The following is a 20,646-nucleotide window of genomic DNA, read 5'->3' on the forward strand; positions in this document are numbered from 1 at the left end:
CTTACTGTGCTTCCTTCAGTCTGAGCATTAAAGCTCCCAGAATGGGATATGAGGGGCAGTAAGATAGATACCAAAATGGACAAAGATATACACCAAAACACAGAGCTAGTGAGCCTGCAAACACTTTTGAAATGCTCAGTTCCTTGCCCTTATCTGCAGCCATTAATGCGAGGGTAACAGGAGCCATGAGGCTGCCTGTTGGGAGGGGAGCTGGCAGAACCACACACCAGAAAAAACATGAGGATAGGGATGCCCATCCCTTCATGCCGTGAGGGATGCCACTGCCCATTTATTATGTTCATTGCACGTGCACTTTGCAGGAGCATCGGTAGGAATACCGGAAAATCCCAAACATTTCCTTCGCACGTCGCAGCAGCCTCCTTGTCCCACCTGGGCTGTGGCGGGCGCGGGGCCGAGAACAGAGCGGCTCCACAGCCGAGCGGGCCGCGGGGTGCCCGGGGCCGAGCACCGCCGGCGGGGCGGGACGGGGCCGGGCCGCCGGCGCTGCCGCCCGGAAGGACGCGGCGTTCGCCTGCCCCGTGACCGCGGCCCCGCCAGAGCCGCCTCACCCGGGCCGGTGGTGGAGCCGCCATGGCGGGGGACAGCCCCAGTGCCCTCCCGGTGCAGCTGGTGGAGCAGCCCAGGTGGGTGGGTCGCTTCCCGCCCTCGCCGCCGCTGATCCCGGGGCGGGTGGGCGGTCTGCGAGCGGCCGGGGGAGGTGGGAGGACGGGTGGGCAGGCCCATCGTCATGCCTCGGGCTGAGGTGCGTGGGGGTGTGGACTCGTAGCGTTGTGGTTTTTCCGTGACACGACCGGAGACTTCTTGGCAAGGTCCCGCTTACTGGGACGCGCCGGGCTCCAGCCCCATCTCCCACACACAGCTCCCCGCAGCCCGGCCCGCCCTGACGCCCCTCGCAGGGTGCCGCTGGGGCAGCAGGAGGAATCATTCATTCATTCATTCATCGTTCCGCCTACATTTTTTTTTTTTCCCCCAGAGTTTTTGGGGAATAGCGATTATTCTCTCGTCCTTTTTACTCTAAAATCCCTGGAGCAGCGCTGGCCTGGCCCGTCTCCGGGGAGTGGCTGCGGCACGTGCCAGCGCCGGCTCCTTCCCCACGGAGCTGCGCTCGGTGTGTGGGAGCAGAACACACCCAAAAGAACCTTTTTTGCCTGCGTTAGCACGGCGGAGGGGTCACTTTTTAAAACGCCGATTACTTGCATATGATTGCACCACAAATCCCACGGAAAGGACAAGTCCAGCATTTCCAGACGTGGAAGTGTGAAGTTGTGAGGAGTGCCTTTGCTTTAAGGCTTCTGACAATTTTCTTCTTGATGTAGGTGCTTAAGATGCAGTGTGCGTGTTGCAACATCAAGGCCAAAGCCTGTAAATAGCCTTTCATCAGGCCTGCTTGTAAAACCCACATTTAAAAAAGAGATCAATCAGCACTTAGATAAACATCCCCTCATGACTGCTTTGTTTGTTGTTAGTCTCTTGGTACCAACACTAGTATAAAAATATCTGTGAAACAAAGCAGCATTCTAAATACTGACACAAGAAGGAATAAAGTTAACACCTAGAATTCTGCCAGCAGATTCCCCCGTGGACTATAATATTATTAATGTGATCTAGAGAAGGGATTGAACAATGAAATGGCAGAAATTGCTTCTGCTAATTGGAAGAGTGATATACCAGTCAATACTAGAGGAGATCAGAAGAAGGGGAAATTATAGACCTAATACAGCTCTATAACTGGGCACAAAGATAGAAATGTACTGAAAGTTCTGTAAGAAAAATATCACAACAAATCATATTTTGTAGCTTTCCGTTTAAGAAATCATACAAAACATTTGAATATATGTAGTTGAACAGTAACACAGCCTTTACAAAGAAGTACAAACTAAATAATTGTGAAATTTTCTAACATCTGCTTCTCATTGGAGTCTTCTTACTTCCACTTTGCATTAACTAGGCTTCCAGTTCTAGCTTTAGATTAAATGTAGAAACCTTATCAGGGTTCCCGTTACTGCATTTTTGTTAGTACACTGTAATTTTTCTTTAAGGTAGTTTCAGAATGAATTACTGTCAAATTTCCTATGCTTCAGTAATATAATGGCTTCATCTGTTCTCAGCCATTGTTTTCCTACTGTTCTGCACGACACACTAAAGTATTCCAACTTTGCAAACATCAGGCAGAAGGTTGGTACCTTTACAGTTGCAGGAAATAAAGCAGTATGACAAAGTTTATTTGCGTTGAACTTTCAATAGCATATTGGAGACCTCTAAATGGAAAACCTAAAGCACTGTTGCTGGAATCCTGTGGAGTAAATACTGTCATAAGTCACAGGGGTAATCTGAGGTTTGGAATTTTAGTTCTCTGTGTATGTGTTTGTACAAAGATGGGGTAGTGTCAAATATGAAAACTGATGAAAATCAAGATCTAAGTAGCGTCTTGAATGTTTTGTGAAGAGCAGAAATAAGCTGCTTAGTGTCACTCCTGATGTAGCAAAGTCCACATGCTTCAGGAAGCTGAATTGAATTCACTTCAAGAAACATTGAAACTTCCTGTCTTTTATGCAAATATAGTTCTTTTAAATGTTTCTAACCTGCCTTTCAGATTGCAGAAACTGAAGGAGATGTTTATATCAAAGTTTGGATCAGCTCCCAAGTTTTATGCTCGTGCACCAGGACGAGTCAACTTAATAGGTAAAAGAGAAGAATTAACCTTATGTTATTTTACTTAATCTGCCATCATGGAAGTCTAGTAGTTTACAACATAGAATGAAGATAATGCTGGTCTTAATTTTATTTTTTTCAGAGAAGTTTCTTGTGAGAAATGGAAAACCATATTTTACTGTATCTTGTTATAAACAACTGTGCATGGATATCAGCTTTGGAAAAAAACATTTATAGACAGTAGTGATGGTTTTGAAAATTGGAGTCACTTGCTAGCTTATGGTTTTTTTTAAGGCTTTGGAAATATAAGTTAGTTAATGAACCAGCACATCCAGAAAATAAATGAGTAAACTTTTTTCTCTTCTATTGTGATTAAAGTTACCAAGTATGACCAGGCACACAGCAATGCGTATGATAAAGCATGAAATGATTCTACCATCTTCTCTTCTTTACTCTTCCATAGATATGTGTCCACAGAACTTAAAACAGTGGGTGTGATTCACTGGCAGACTGGAGAGTCACAATTATTTTGTGTTTAGGACTTGTATTTCTGTAGCAGCCTTATTTTTGAGATTTCTCTATCCGTGTAAGGATTGTGTTCTCCCTGGAGCTGAGTTTCTTGCATATGTTCATAAAATAATCCTACACATTTGAAGATGTTGTAAGGAAAAGGACCCTGAAAAACAGAGCTGTAAAAGTCAATTAGCCTATTGTGCAGTTAATGTTAATTTTTATCTCAGTGTTGTGTGAACATCTTGTATAGACTAAACAGACAGCATATGGTAACTGGGAATTATTCCCAAGGGAGAGGATGTTTACTACACACATTTTCTATTTGATTGTTTCTCTATATGTTGTATGCAACTGTATTAATGGCTATTTAAATATAATTATTATCTTCTTGGAAAAAGTCCAGAAATTGTATGTACATGACAGTTCTCATTGTTGGACAGTAATCTACATGGTGGGATTTAAAAATTTTTTTGTAAGCCAGTGTGAAAACATGGACATTTATAAACAGGTGCAATAGATAAAAATCACTAAAGAAAGAAAGAAAGGAGTTTTGTGAAGTAATATGGAGGAAATGTACTGCAGACTTTAAGTAATAGGAGTTGAAACTGCACCAAGAAATTGTCTCACCCAGTAAACAACACTGGGCCCCCATAGAAGCCCTGTTACAGCTATTCTAGAAAGAATTATTGCAAAGTATTTTCTTCTTTGGTTTCTTTGGTAGGAGAACACATTGACTACTGTGGTTATGCTGTGCTCCCGATGGCCATAGAACAAGATATCCTGATTGCAGTAGAACCTGTACAAACTCAAGTTGTGCAACTGGCAAATACCAATTCTTCGTACTTGTACGTAATTACTTCGTTTATTCACTAATTTTTATGAACCTCTTCATGCAATTGCAATACAGTTTACCTTTTCAGAGATCTGACAAACTTCCATTGCCATACAGAGTCCGATGGTGTAAAACAATTTATACCAGCAGATGGAATCCCACAGACTGACTCCATGCTGTGTGTTTTAGTTTAGAGCAATAGCTTTGCAGTTGTTATCTCCCACCTGTTTTTTCATATTACTCTTGTAAGGCCTCTGATTTTTCAATCCTTCTGAAAGTGCAATTCTGTCTTCCCTTCTTTGAGCTCAATCCCCATAATTGGCAGCAGCTCAGTTTCTCCCAGAGAAGGGAGTGAAATGTTTTGTAATCGATTACTGCATAGGTAAGGTAACACTCCCCTGCTCTGGAGAACCAGGGCCTGTGTTTTCACAACACAACAGCTTTAGCAACAATCCTGGCTCAAAAAATCTGTACTCCCTCACTTCCACTTCCTCCACAGCTGTTGTTCGCAGAATTATAGACCAATTTAGGTTGGAATGGACCTTTGAAGATCCCTTGTAAATGTCTTGTTGGCCTTCTGCTGAACTCCCTGCCAATGTCTTTCATGTATTGGGAAACACCAAAACTGGATGCAGTATTCCAACTATGGTCTCACAAGTGCTGAACATAGGGAAATAATCCTGCCACTCTTTTCAACTTCAGCCACGTTTTTCTGCCTCTTTGTAACAGGCTGACATTTGTGTAGTTGCATGGCAGTTCAGATCAGGTCACTCAGCCACATGAGCTTTTGTGGACATTTTGCAAAAATCAGAATCAGCAAAAGCTTAGTTTAAGCTATTTTTATTGAGCCCTTGGTTTAATTGGTAAATTAGTCCCTGAAAGCACAGTGTGTGGCAGCAACAGGGACAGGAACATACTGTCAAAAGTGGAAAATACTTGAGTACATATTCCTGCTTAAAGCTCAGTTTGTTAGAAACACATGTTCTGAGCTGCTGCCTGTGACTAAGACAGTTGAAAGGAATTTGTACTTCCATGCTAAGTGTAAACACTCAGAGATTTTTCACTTTGTAGAGTATGTTTTCACATTATAGCTGGGCTGGATTAGGACTCTGCCACTGTCAAAAGCCGATCGCTTGGCTTATTTTACCCCTAGTACCTGCTTTTCTCCCTGTACCTGCTTCTGAGATCAATTCAGCCTCTGCCTTTTAGCAGGTGTAGAGTACTTGTTTGATCTTAAGGTAGAGTGCACTATTCCCCCATTTTTTGCTTGGTTAATTTTCTGTCATTTTAGTGAATTGCCATGCACTCAGCACTAAAGCTGACTTGGGGTAAACAGTGGGAACAAGCAGCAGTGAATGGGGAAAGAAAATGAGAGATGTGTGTGGGACCTTTCCCTTTATTCAACAGCAACCTCCCACCAGGGCCTAAGCTGTATTGCAAAACCATTTTGCAAGAGGCAATAGCTTCAGAATTATAAAAGTTTTGATTAGGAGAAGTTTTTATAATGGACACTAAATAAAGCAGTAATAAAAAGGTAAACATTTTCACTTGGTCTTCAAGCTTTGCTGCATTATATTGCAATTGAAATGGCCTTCTCAGGACAGTTCTACCAAATCTAGAATTATAGCCTTTGAATTTAAATTGCACACACAGTCACTATATTTTTATATCTGCCCTGGTTTCAGTTTGAAATCATATGCTTTAAGCCATAAACCAAGAAGAGGTCTCAGAATACAGCATTAAACATCTTGGTTTTGTTGAGACACTGTTGCTTAAAAACAAAGCTAAAACATGCCCATAATTTCATAACAAAGAAATATTTTTCAACACGTTGGATGTTACACCACATAACAAAACTGATGACAGTATGTCTTTTTTTCCCAGCCTGTTACACTGGTAGATTTATGCCTGTGGTGAATGCATATATATAGGCCTTTAGTGAACAAGGACTAACCAGAATCCTCTGTACAATCACTATTTCCTATTTCATTTTTGTTTTGTGAACTGGTAAACTGTGGAACAGTGCTGTAGCACTCCTCCACCCTGTTAGTTCCTGTTAACTTTTAGTAGAAATAGGACAGAGAACAGGTTGCTAGAAAAACCACCTATTTGTTTTTCATCATAAATTATCTCAACTGATCTGATGCCTTTTACGTTATTGGGACTAAAAAGGTATTCAAAACTTACATTCTTTTGAAGTTCCTGATACCTCACCTTCACAAAACATCTTTGTAATTGAGAAGTATGTGTAGAGAGAATCTCTGACATTATACTTCTCAAAATGCCTTCAGAAGTACCAGAGGACGGTAATTACCAAACAGTTTCCATCTCATGGCAGAACCTGAAAGTTTTGTTTGTTTGTTTTTAAATCAGGGTATTTGTACAGAGGACTCAAACAATTAAACTAGCAGACTGACAAAACAATAAGGTTCTGTGAGAAAGAGCCAAATTGGTCTCCCAAAAATAAGGATTATTTACTATACAAGCAGTAAAAACCACCTCAGTCACAATACTTAAAAATCCCATCTCTTGTAATTATACAGAAAAATTGAAATGCTTATGTCTGGTTATGGAGAAGTGGCATTCTTTCCCAAGCATTCTTTAAAACAGGCTGGGACAGACAATATCAGAGTATTTTCATTTCATGGGTGTGTTTTTCCCAATCTTTTATTTTGTTATAAAGTTCTTATATTGAACTGCCTACTTTTCCATAGACGGTTCAAAGGCAAGCCTGAAGATTTACTGATTTAAGATAAAGCTTGGGTATTTAAAAACTGAATGTGATAACAAAAAATAGACTTAAGGATTCTGGGGATCTTTACAGTCCCACATTCTGTGTTTGTGTGAATTATGTCCATATGAAACCTGACAAAATCAAAGCCATTTTTTTCTTCCATTTTCTATGTGAGAAGATTGCAAGAAAAGAGCAAAATGTATTTTAGGAAGTCATTATTTTAATTTATCTTGAGAACCAGCAAATATAGTCATAATACATGTCTTCTTGTTCATTGAAATTTTACTGTCTGAGAGGATAAAAAGAATTGTGAAGATAAAATATTTTAGAACTCTTCTTTGAGACAAAGAGGATTTAAGATTCCTTTTCTGTTAATCACTTCTACACATTGCTTTCCATCAACCTTGGTTTTTACAACAATAATTTAGGATTATTGTAGGAAACAAGCATAAATGAAGAGAATTTTTTAATCTTCATTGTGTTTGACAAGTATCTTCTATTCTACAAATACTTCAGGGTTTTTTTATTTTATTCAAAAACCATAAGCAAGTTGATGTTTTATTCTCTTGGAGATTATTCTAAATACACATGAATCTCAAGCTGGAAGAATTTACAGCCATTCTCAAACTTTCCTTGTACTCCAATCTCAGTACTCCCTTTCATATCTTTTGTGTTCCTCTACAAAACCTAGTAATTTGTGACACTAGCTTTGTGCAATTCTTTGATGCTGCATTGTTGATAAAACCCTGTATGTGGCACTAAGATAGCAGCTTACATGTTAAACTGTACACCAATCTGATGGCTTTGCACTGTAATTAAGGTTGAAATTGAATGTATAACTGGCAAAATGGGAATTCTGAGTTGATACTCAAGGTGCAAGATCTGTCATGTGCCACTGAGCTAGGACTAGGTTGTAGGCTGGAAGTACGAGTGGAATACCCCACTACAGTGGGGCAAGCAATGGACCAGATGAATTGTGAGGCCACTTAAACACTGGTTGTTGCTTTGGGAGTTGCATGACACAAGAATTGCAGCCTTCAGGTGCACCAGAATAAAGTGAGCTTTTTAGACATTGTCTGAAGACAATTATATCATAGTAAAGATGCTTTTTATTTGTATAACCTTTTCTCCATAGGTAACAGAATAGCTGACAAAAACATCTTTTCACTGGTATCCATTACAGGTATTAATTAGTGATGTCCTTTTGGACAAAAATAAACCCAGCAAATCAATAATCTATGTAGTTTACTGGGACCAGTGTAAGAAGGAAAAAATCCATCCTCTTAAGAGTTGCACACTGTCCCTTGAAGTATTATTTCTTGAAACTGGTTTTACTCCTGTTAAATATTTCCAGGAATTCATCTGCCTCTGTTCATATTCTTTAGCAGACCTTGCTTTGTAAAGCACATTTTAGTCTTCAACTTTTGAATATTTTTTTGTTAGATTTCTTGACATTCTCTGGGCCTTTGCTGTTTCTGTGTTGGGCACCTGCTGATAAAATTACTGGGTGTTCAAGGGTACAGGCAGCCAAACAAGTTGCACGCGCTGGGGACTGACACACCTCTCTGAGGCCTCTGCGTGTCACTCCATGCCCATTTGGACAGCACCTATCTGTTCTTTGGGAACATTCAAGCTCACTGTTTTTATTATTTTGAAAGGAAGATGGAGTAGGAATTATCCTGGAGGAAGCATATAAAATATTTAAACTAAATAATTTTATCTTGTAACATACATAATTTCAGCATTAGGCCTGTTTTAGTGAAGTGCCATTCAGAGCAAAGATGGAGATGAAATCCTGAGCAGGAATTACCAGAGAGCCTGAAGTTTATCTGTCTCTAGTCAAGGTCTGACAGATGTGATTATTTAGATTTTCACTTCTATGAAATCATGATATCATACACATACATGATGGAAGGCATCCTACCTTAATTAAGGATGTCAAAGGCAGCTTAATTTCTGGATTTATTTAATATATTATTTATACTTAATCAAGAATTCTTATGCTTTCATCTAAAATAACCATATAGAAATGATTAATAAAGAAGACATGTAAAAAGATCAAACAAAAAACCAACCCATGAACGTTGCACTGAAAACCATCAAACCGGTTTTGTCCATACAGCAGGTGGCAGTAACAAGCCACGTTTTTTCAAACTTAATTTAATACAAATTAAAGCCTTAAGGTTTTTCTGTTTTTGCAGGGATTTCACTACTAGTGTTAATAACGTTCAGATTAACAAAACCAAACCTCAGTGGCATAACTACTTCCTGTGTGGACTGAAGGGCATTCAGGTAAGCCAAATCCATTTAACTTACGAAATTACCGTAGAAGTAAAATACAACAAGAATACCTATTTACCCTCAAAATGTTTGCCTGCATTCTATAGCTTTTTTTATACACACAGTCAAGTATTTGAATGTTAAAACTTGGAAGAGGAGGTATGAGTGGGTTTGCTTTAAAATATTTCCAGAGCACTATTTTCATCTCTATTAAACAAATTACAATAGCAAATAATTACTTAGGAAAATCATGATCAAACATTATCAGAATGACATTTCTGCATTTTGAAGTCAAAAGGAATGCTTTCCAATGGAATTATCTAATTAAAATTTACTTTGATAAAGGTTTGGAGGTTTGTTTTTCAGGACATAAAGATCGTATCTTAGTCCTTTTCTTTCTATGGAAACATTTAAAAACATGAACTTCCATTAATGCTGAAAACCTATAATTTGTGCACAACAGCTGAGTGAAGCTGACTCATGCAGTAGGCAACAGAAAATGTAAAAGCCAAGTAAACAGCATACAGAAGAAATAATCCATTAGGAACCATTACTCATCCTGGTTTCCAGTGTTTGGAATTTGAATGGGATTTTCAGAATGTCCTCAGTTAAAAGTGCAGTTATGCAGGAAAGGGCACACTTATGGTAAAGGCAGGAGCATGAACACACAGACATTTTCTTGTCTGCCTACTCGAGCTTTATCTCCCTTGGGAGCTCCCCTGTCTCCAGACTGACCTGAAGTGTGAAAGCAAGTGCTGGTCATCAGTGCTGCCCTGGGAGGCAGCCTCAACTCACCATCGAGGCTCCTGGAAATCTCACGTGCTGTTTGCAGCTGAGTCACAGAATTCACAGAATTCACAGAATTCATGGTCCTTTGAGGGGAAAAAAAAAAAGAAGGTGACTTCTTCGATGTCAATCCAGTGATATTTCTGGAAGGGCAGATGGGATAAACAGTGACAGCAGGTCAGGAACAGGTTGCCACAGCCACCCAAATTATGGGTAAATGTGCTGTTTAAAGCACATGAAGTTTGCCTCAGGATAGGCCATCTAGGTCACCCCACAGGATGATCCAACAGATAAGGACTGCAGACAACCAGAAAGCCTACCTCAGACCTGCCACTGGAGTCTTCAAAATACAATATTCAGAGCAATCAGTGCCACAAATCACTTTATTACAATTCACGGGTCCTAAACAGCCCCCTGCTCCTGTGTATAGACCCCGATAAATTACTTATGTGTGCAGTAACATGAGTATTTCCAATTTTGCATTGCTCAGTAACACAGGCATTTAAATTGCATTGACTGTAGAGATATAGATTAGTTTTCTTTACAATATATTCTTTCTTATATTAAGGCTAGCATGACCAATTGACTTTATTTATTTTGCAGTCTGCTACTGAGATTTGTTTCCTAAGGACAAGCTTTCATACTTGCAGGTTAATTTGCAAAGCAGGTTTGCAGACTCTAGTGCTGGCAGAAAATAAGCATAAATGTTACAGACTTAAGAAACTCTGAAATACAAGTACTCAGAGGGTCCAGTGGGATAATCTGTTTGTATTAAGTTGAATGTGCTATCCTTTTGGGACAGAACTGTTGCAGAACTTGGCAAAGTCCATTTTCGTTTTTGAAACTGAAGTACGTTTTCTATTTAAACATCGCGTGATAAGTCTGCAAACCTGATTCACATTCAAGACAATCCAGAAACTGTGGATCAGTTTCTGGTTACTCAAGCATTTTCTGTTTATGAACAAGCCTGTCTAGTGTTCGTCATGAAGGGGCATGGGCAGCAATAGTATTCTAGATATTCATTTCCTTTACTTGTAAAACAGGAAATTCAAAATATAATTTGAAGTGATGGTAGAAGACTTTAAAGGAGGCTCTTTGTGTTTGCTGATCTCTACCATTGGTATTTATGGTTTAAGTTGTTCCAGTAGTAGAAATCTTTTGAAGGTGGACATTTCTTTATGAAAATACTGCTATTTTTTTCTGGTTATTGACACTGTAACATAGTTTATTGACATATAAATTGCATCAGAAGTTAGCTATTCCTATACCCCCCCATACATTAAATGATTTTTTAATAAGTACTGCATGTTTGCTTCAAACTAACAGCAGAGAGAAATTTATATAAAAGTGATTATAAATAAAAAAGACAAAGTAACTTAAGAATAACTAAAAAGAGTATGTACATGAGGATTTATGACTTCTGGATTAAATGTATTACCTGTGATATCTACCATGTATGTTAGAGTATTTTAAACTTCATTCAAAAAATAGCATGCCAGAGACCGTCCCCGCTGGTAGGTGTGTCTTTGTGACCCTAAAGCACAGAGTTCTTCAAGTACCATTGTGGTTTTCCCAGTGTCAGTCCTGTGGGTGCTTCAGGACACGATTATCTGGCTTTGAAAACAGCTGCATGGCTACTGGTTCCCCCTCAGTGTCATGTGGCTCCCTAATAGCACGTGCCAGCGCTGGAAGTGAAGCATAAAGTGGACCTTGAGCTCTTGGTGGTGCCTGAAGTGAAGAGCTGTCGAGAACAGGACAAAAGTAGGGTAGGAAATGATTGGTAACTTCGCGCTGTCACCACGGCAGCTCAAAGCAGAACCAGTTGCTGCAAAACCCACCCACGAAGCTTGGTAAATTCTTGGGCGTGCAGCCCATACTGAGTTCTGCTCGGGGTAGTTATATGTTTGTGTACAGGAATTGCAGACATACCTTTGGCTGAAGTCTTACCATTGGCTTTGTTCTTAAGGAACAGAATGAAAAATTTGCTTTTGCTTTATTTTGGAGATACCAGAAGCAGGTCCTTGGTTCCAGCAACTCAGCAGAAGGATTCTCTTTCTAAGTATCAGATAATTGCAAGCCTGAGCCTGTCTGTACTTGAAACTGAGATTGTTTATTTTTTCATTGTTAGGAACATTTTGGTCTTAATAACCCAACTGGAATAAATTGTCTGCTAGATGGAACCATCCCTCCAAGTTCTGGTCTCTCTAGCTCCAGTGCTTTGGTGTGCTGTGCAGGACTCGTGACACTCAGAGCTAATGGAAAAACCCTCTCTAAGGTAATTTACTGTAAAACACGGGAGTGTCAGCAGTAAAATTCTACTTAAAATTAAATATTGTTAATGCCTGTAAATGTTAAAAACACGATACAATTGTTTTTGCAAAGAGTTGTTGGATATAAACTTAAGATATTGCACAATTGAGCAAACATCTTTGGCCAAATTTTGGCAGGATTTGAATTTGGCAAGAAAACAGGCTTACATTAAAGCTGAAAAAAGGAGCATTATTGTAAGCCTGTATTTTGGCCAACCATCAGGTCCATGCCTGGACCAGATGTGCTATCTGCAGGCCAGGACTGAGGATATATGTGCTGAAGCATGTGGACCACACCCCCGAGGCCTTTACTCTCTCCCTGAATGACTTTTCATGGCTTTAACAGCAGAGCATCTGTTGGAAGCCTGTGGAACAGTTTCTTGATAAATTATATAATCGGCACAAAGAGAGGTAAAATTCTTCCATCTGACTCTCCTTATTCTCTTCACAGTTTTTTTGGAATGAATGTATTTACAATCCAAAATGTATTCCTCACTTTTAAACAAACATTAGTCTAAAAACAAACCCCAAGTATGTGAACTGTTAGCAGTACAACTGTTAGTACTGTTTGGCTTGTGTAATACGGATTTCTGGAGGAGTCGTGGTCCTTGAAGGTGCCATATGGGAATGAAGTTCTCTCCATTAAAAACGCCTGGTTAAGTGAAACTAGGATCTTAAATTAGAACATTGTCCGGAAGAGAACAGATCTAAATGTGACTGTTACACATATTTGTGCCTATTGTCTAAGACAGACATTCCCAAATTGTGGTACAAAGCCAACTGAAAGTGGCATGTGATGATGGCAGCTGTTAACTCTGCTTGTAACAAGCACTTCTCTGAGCCGTGAGGTGAACAGATCCACACAGAAGGTTTTTGCTGATCTGTTGAGGTTTACTTCTCTATGTAGCTGCAGTTGCAGGAATCCTCTCAGCAGTGAGTGCACCACCCCACATTGCCCAGCTCCCAGGGCTGGCTTCAGGAGTATCAGGCAGGGTTCAGGCAGAAAGAAGCAGGGTTGGTGAGGCAGGGAAGCTTTTTATGTAAGAGGATGTGGCTACAGTTGCTGTCACCCTGACTTGTGTTGGTGTGTGATCAAAAGATCAGTAAGGGATTGGACATCACAGCAGAGGGTCTGGTTTGTGAGGTGAGACATGTAGAGCAGTGGTAGATGAAAACATGGAATTGAGGATCCTTCTGGGATGCGTCAGACTTTGCAATTAAAGGGTTGGCAGTGACAGAATTTGTACCTGGCCTGGCAAGAAGCTTCTGGTTTTGCATTGATGGTCCTACCACGTGTCAGCACCGTCTCTGATGGTGGTCACCTCAAGAGCTGAGCTTGGAAACTACTGATCAAAATCACTGGAGTGCACATGTTCAGAAATTGGGTATCTATCTGCACAATCCATAAAACTGACAGAGGTCAGAAAGCCCAGATTTTACTAGGTATTAAAAATCTGTATCTGGAAAACCAGAAGCCAGGTTTTCATTATTGCAGTACTGCACAGTGTTCTTCAGAGAATAAATGATACAGTGTGTGTCTTGAGCTGAATTTACACGTGGCTTGGGAGTACAGGCCAGCATTATGCCAGACTTGTAAAGAAAGGTGCAAAACTCCTTCTCTCATTTTCATAGGAAATTATGGAAGAACAGAAGGAAGACAGAGACTCCACTGAATGTCTTTCCTTCTCCTCATGTGTCAGTTCAATCCTCTTCTTGCTAGTTGAAAAATGTGCTGAAAGTTAAGCTTGTGTCTGAAATACAGTTGGACAAACACAAGAGACACAATTGCACATTTTTGTCAGGAAACCCTGCTGTTGGCAGCCAAATATTTTGCGCTTGTGATGAAAAATGAGCAATTAATGTACAGATGAGAATTCTCCGTAGCCAACATAGGAGCAGTTAAGAACATATCCAGGGTTTCGTGTGCTTGCATAGACTGAGGCACCTGGTTGTCATGGTTAGGAGAGAGGGTGACAGCTCTGAACTGATTGCTGTTGTCCAGGCTTTAAGTAGTTTCCCCAAATCTTACGGGACAGTAAAAACTCGTTCAGTGTTTTTGGCTAATGTATGATTTAGCATTAGAGACCTCTTACATCTAGCTAAATCCAGAGTCTCTGTTGCACTGGATTTATGCTTAGCCTTGCAGAACTGCCTTGTAGAAGGCAGGGCTAGTCTGAGTATAAATTAGAGCAATCTAGGCATGTGAGCCCTCAGAAGTACAAAACGTGCTCTGGCCACTTCTTGCCAGCTCCTAATGCACCCTGTGCTGGTGTCAGATGGGATCTGTGCAGGATCCAGTCCTGCTGGCTCTGCATCAGCAGGGAGCTCCCCCATGGCAGGGGAATTCTTAGCTGAGCACAAGTAGGGGCTTTCCAGATCCTTTCTACTAGAAAGCAAACCAGGACCTTGCATTTTTAAGGCTCTGGATATTTATGTGTTTATTTTAAACAAGAAATATCACTTTACCCCTCCCATCCATCTTTTTCTTCCAAATGCTTTAGAGTTGTGAAAGTTGTAAATTGTAGTATTTATAAGTAACAATATTTGGTTATGATGGTAATTTTATGAGAAAAGATTGACTTTTTGCCCCTCATTAGTCTGATGGACTTTGCAAAATCTTCGTATGATGGTTTGTAGCAGGAAGACAGGAAACGTTTGGCTTTAGAATCAAATTTGGCTGAATCGTATGGCTTCTGTAGCCAAAGTTATGAAAAATTGACCTTTTACTGAATGGAACATTTATCTGTTTTGTTTCTGTGAAACTATTTTTATGAGAATATTTTAGTTATATGCTCTTTTTCCTGATAAATGTAAGTTTAAAATAGTTGCTGTAGAGTAAAAGTCATTGAAATTTAGAGCTTTTATGAGATAACACTTCCAGTGTGAAGTTCGGGCCTAGGAGATTAAGACCCAAACCCCCACAGAATAAGAAAACATTGTAAAAGCATGGCTAGAATTTCATGGTGGCTAACTTTAAAAATAGCACTTTTTTGACACTGAAAACAAAATCAGAAAAAAAAAATGCTCTCACTAATTGTGTGTAGCAGTCTGCAATAGGGTATTGTTTCAATGTGCATACAATATTTTTTTTAAAAAACCCATCATACACATACACAATAGTTAGGGAAAATACCAGTTCAAGACAATTCAGCCAGATGTGCAGTGCTAACCAGTTGCAGCAGTGCAATAGCATTCAAATAACAAGATGGAAAAATGAAGAATGCGATCTTTAAAAAGAATCCATTTTTCTCCTCCAAACAGGATACCAGTCTAAGGCTGTGTTGGCATCGCTCAAACAGCAGCAGTGCTCACTATTAGTAGTTCTTGATTTTAAAGTGATTTTTATTTCACTGGTATAAAATCAATCTTTTTTATAACTTTTCATCAGGAAAAGATACTTTTTGTAAAGGAAACATAATAATGCTCTAAACTGTCCCAGCTTTGTGTTTCGTGGTAGGAATTAATTAAGAAAATCACTTAGGACTTTGAGTAACTGGATTTACTTGAAAGATGTGATGATAATGCTGCTGTCCAAATGTTAGATCTTGTGAAACTAAGGTCTATTCAGCCACCTTAACATCTTTTCTGTTACTCAAGGCTGGGTAGCTGTGCACATACTTATTGGGAAGAATAGATGAAAAGTGAATAGGGTTTATCTAATTTAATGTGACATGTTGAGCTTAGGAAGTGGAATCATATTTGCCTTTATCTAGATTGAGAAAAAGCTAAGTCAGACAGAGTAAATAAAGGACCTAAATCTAATATGTAATGGTACAGTGTCCATGGGCTTCAATTTTCTCAAACTATGGCTCAGATGAATTTGAGTGTGGGTGTCAAACATTTTACAGCAGCATTTAAACAGTTACTATACCTGCTAAAGTCACTGATTTCAGTGGGAGAATAGACAGGCCAGCTGGAATCCCTTCTACTTTGTTTCTGAAGCCTGTATAAAATAAGGAAAGTGCTTGAGTTGAACCCTTTACCACTCCTAATCCCTAGCTGTCTGGCAAGAAAACCTGTGAGGACCCATACTGATAGTGTGACTTCGAAATGAATAACTTGGCTGATTTTATTTTCTTTTAAAAAGATTTCTTTTTATAATTTATTTTATTGATCTATCAAAAAATCTTTGATAGATGCATGCTCAGGTTATTTGAGCATATATGGCTGTTTTCATATATGAGAAACCAAATTGTTCACATGAAAAATGGCACATAGATATTGTATTTTTAAATACTATGAATACAGAGAAATGATAAAGTTCTTTTCTCCCTATGGAATTAAAAAACCAGGGTTCTTTAACTTGTTAAGCTTGACTATGTGTGTTCGTAATCAAGGGGAAACAGAGTACTTTAGAGCAGTGGTAATCAAAGGCCATAATCTCTCATCAACCAAATTGATAACCTTCTATTTGAGCATGTTAGGGGGCAGACAAAGTCAAGCTAAGATTGCTGTGCTTATGAGGACATCCAGATACTATCTGACAAATATTTTCCCATTTTGGAAAAAAGTAAGCATAATTACCTTGCAAAACATGTATGAAGTTCAGCTAATTGGGATTTTATGTGCAAACTGGAAGCAGATGGTAACTTTCAGCAACCTATTCCTAGTCAAGACGAGATATTAAAAATAAAGGCATTCCTGGTGGTAAAAATAACCTCAAAAATTTGGGCATCATTTTATACCTTCCTAAATGAAACATAGTGCCTCATATTTCAGAAGTTATTTTCATACCTATATACATAAATATAAAATGTGCACAGATTGGAAAAACAGTATGACAGCTTAACTAGAGTTTAAATATGTTCTATGATGGAGAATGTTTCCTTCTTATTGTAAAACACTCATCTTTATCTGTAAATGTTTCTTCTTCATTTTCAGTCATGTATTGTGAACCAAACTCTGTAGAATGTAACAGAAACTCTACATTATATTTGCCATTAAATCACCAACATTATTTGTTGTAAAGGAAAGCAGCAGACTGAGTCTGACTTTTCAGCTTAAACTTGCTGAAACATTAAGGAATGTTCATTGGGGAACCATTACTAGATTTCCATAGAGGGAGTAAATGTATGCCTAGCACTTTTGACTGAATAGATATTTAAATACTCCAGTTACTTAAATTTGCATGCTGAAGAGAATTCTGGAGCACTGAAAATGACAGTGCTAAAAGTAACTTATATTAACAAATGTATTTTCTTCATGGAGCTTCCATTCACGAACAATAAAATTTAAAACAGGAAGAAAACTGGGGTTTTTTTAATTTTAAAGATTAGTTACCATTATTACTGCACTGTAGTCTACAGAAAATCCAGCACACTTTACTTTGGCCAAAATGAACTACATTAAACCACTGGGACAGATGTAATTTAATACTATCATTTTATGGAGAAGATTGCTTTATTTTGGCTGCTGTCATTCTGGATGTGTGTATATCAAGTTTCTGCGTAATGTAGGGTGAGCTGTTCCAAAAAAATACTAAGCAACACTAATTCTGTTTTACTAACAAATATTTCCCTGTCTCCTACTCACTAATTGTCTTACTCTTTTAAGGGGTTTACTCTTACACAAGTTTACTTCTTTAAAGGGCTGTGTGAGATTGAAAGGGATTGATCACTGGTTTGGAACATATTAACAGTGACAGTTATATAGGGACAAATTCTGTCACAGTTTACACACTGTCCAGACCCATTACTGCATGAGTGAAAATCAGAGCAGTTGGCCCTTGGCCTCTTTGTGAGCAAGAGGACTATTAAAGGTGAAATTCCCTTATCTGTTCTCACTCAGATAATTCTCTAGGTTTCTATTTTTAGGGGTTTTTTAATAAGTATGTGATCATCTGTTCACTTTTGTTATTCCTAGGATGTCTAAATACCTTTCTACATTTAGGCCTTCATGCTCATTATCACTAACATCAAAATGATAGAAAGTAAAAGAAATGATGGGGCAACAGAGAATCAAGTGAGCTGAATGGCGTGGTTTATAATTTATCAGTTTTTTGACTTGAAAGACCAAAAAGACTCAGTAAATCTAAACCTGAATTTGAGGTGTTTCATATTGAAACATAAACAAGTAGAGAAAAGCACATATTAGTGAAAAGTATCATTTTACTGAAAACTCACTTTTTCCATTAAAAATCCAAACCAAGGTAACATGATGCAGAGCTACTGATGAGTTCTTATTACAAGAAATCTCTCCATCTAGAGTAACTACACATAAGGCAAGTAATAATAAAAAATCACAACCTTTCTTTGTCAGACTAAATTATATCTCCACTGATATGATTTCCCAGATTAGATTTTCTGCACGCTGGATAGGAAATCTTGTGACTCAAAGATAAAATGGATTTAAGTGGTAGTAATTTCTTTCTTTGTAACCCAAGATTGACTTGCTCCTTATCAGGGAGAACTTTAAATTGTTTCAAACAAAAAGCAGGGGTAGTTAGTAGAGTCTTAGATCAAAAGCAAGGCTAGGTCTGCACAGGGGGGCCAGTTGCCTGCTAGACAAACTGGTGTTACCTTCTGCAGTAAGATACATTCTGGACAGACTTTAGGATTAAGCTTTGCAAAAGGAACAGCCTAAAAAAATACATTTTGAAAACTGTTACTTTTAGATTTTTCCTAGTGCTCCAGCTAATATTGTCTAAAACCTGAAAGCAGCTTCTTTAAGTAATTAATTTACATCAATTTCTTAATGCTTAATTGTTTGTTAGTAAATTATATGTGCTGAGATTCTACTCCTAGTGGTGTGGCTTTGTATTGTTTCAATTATGGATATTCTAAATTATTGTGTTGTATCTTTTTTTTTTTTTTTTTTGGATAAACAACAAAAAATCCCATGTTAATATATCGTGAAACTCAGTGATTCTAAACATCTCCCATGGAAGCACAGCCAACCTGGCACGCACACTTGCCAACAGCTATAAAAGTAGTGTTTGCGTGGATGATATTTGGTCTGGCATTCAAAAGCTGCAATATTTAGTGTTTCTTGACAGATCACCAGGGAGACTTCAAGGTTTTACTCACCTACAGCTACTGCTGCTGTCACGTTACACTTATCCCTCCCCCGTGTTCAGAGGCTGAACAGAGCCAGTGTGTGAAGCAGCGCGGGGTATTGCTGGAAAAACTTCAGGTATTTTCAGCTTCCATCCCAGCTACCCGCACTTAGTGACTTCACTACAGTCAGCAGAAGGGAGCAGTTTTCGTCAGCCACGTCACTGCCAGGTTTAAACAAAGGGACTTTGCACAGGAGGGGCAGACACGGTCACATAATCTCTCCTGATGTCCAGACAGTAACCTCAGGGAAGGAGGTGGAATGGTAGTGCTGAACTGCTTGAGGTTGCATTACAATGTGCTTATGTCAACACCAATTAACACACGTTTTATGTGGTTCATTTGTCACATTAAAATTGCAAATGATACAGTGACATTTTCTCTAAGGTGTCTAAGAAAAGCTGTAAGTCTGCCTCTCTTCTTTCTTACCAACCAAGATAGTTAAACTGAAAAAGATTCAGGAAAAAGCCACATGGACCGATTGAAGGTACAGAATGACAACCATAAAAGTATGTTAGGACTCTCTGGAAATAATCACTTAAAGGAGAAAGTGACAGAGATCCATCAAATGATGAATGTAATTGATGGAGTGGATGGGAATCAATTGTTTGTTGCCCCTCAAGTGTTTAGAGCCAGCAGGTATGAAATGAAGCTAGTCAGGTACACAATAATAATCAACAAAAGGTGAGAGTTCTTCACCTGACAAGGTGTGGAAGTCCTTGTTCCAGGATGATCTACATGTTAAAATTATGCATGAGTTAAAAGGGAACCTGGACAAATTAATATGTAAGAAATCTGTTGTTGGTAACTAAGGGTGCAGAACTGACATTCAGTCTAGGGAATTCTCTATAAAAATATAAAGTCCTGGGGAAATATGATCTTTACTTGGCCTCTGGTCCATACTAAGAGCTCACTTTCAGTTACAAGATGCAGGACTAGAAGTGGCATTGGTTTGATCCACAGAGACTGCTTTTATCGTCATATATTCTACATTTTTATTCTGACTCAAGTATTTTAATGAATTTTATCTAGCTGACAGTCCCTTACTTACTCATGGGCACGTGCTCAGGCACATGGCAGCATTTTGGGGCTTGTCCTGGGCAGGGCCAGGAGAGAGACTCAAAGATCCTTGGGGGTCCCTTCCACATCAGGATATTCTGTGATTCTGTGATTCTAGGCACTTCCCTTCTTGGTTAGGTTGTTGGGTTCTTTGGGGTTTTTTTGCAGGGGGATGAGATGAAAGGAAACATCTCCTGATATTTGAGCTTTTTGAATTACTATGTTAAATATATCACTTTGCTTGTTTAATAGCGTAGATGACAGCCTAGGACTTATTGTCTGCATGATAGTTATCGTTCACCTGGTCTAGTTAGTCCTGTTGGAACAACTTCCTGAAACAATAATACAGAAATTCAGAGGGCAGTATGTAGATCTCAGAGTAGGTGAGCTAAGGAAATTTTTAATTTG

At 38.9% G+C, this 20,646-nt stretch overlaps 1 protein-coding gene across 2 annotated transcripts in view; it reads left to right on the forward strand.

Annotated features, from left to right (window-relative positions):
* The first annotated feature begins 504 nt into the window (after positions 1-504).
* Positions 505-20,646, forward strand: part of GALK2 (galactokinase 2) — a 46,992-nt gene continuing 26,850 nt past the window's right edge. The window contains exons 1-5 of one of the 2 annotated variants that reach the window (XM_032123104.1): positions 505-644; positions 2,615-2,703; positions 3,908-4,031; positions 8,954-9,044; positions 11,947-12,093. In XM_032123104.1, the coding sequence (XP_031978995.1) occupies positions 592-644; positions 2,615-2,703; positions 3,908-4,031; positions 8,954-9,044; positions 11,947-12,093 (504 nt within the window). In that variant the 5' untranslated portion in view covers positions 505-591. The remainder of the gene's footprint in view (positions 645-2,614; positions 2,704-3,907; positions 4,032-8,953; positions 9,045-11,946; positions 12,094-20,646) is intronic. The other variant, XM_032123103.1, reaches the window with a different exon arrangement.

The sequence above is a fragment of the Corvus moneduloides genome, chromosome 13, assembly GCF_009650955.1.
Source record: "Corvus moneduloides isolate bCorMon1 chromosome 13, bCorMon1.pri, whole genome shotgun sequence".
Classification (NCBI taxonomy): Eukaryota; Metazoa; Chordata; class Aves; order Passeriformes; family Corvidae; genus Corvus; species Corvus moneduloides.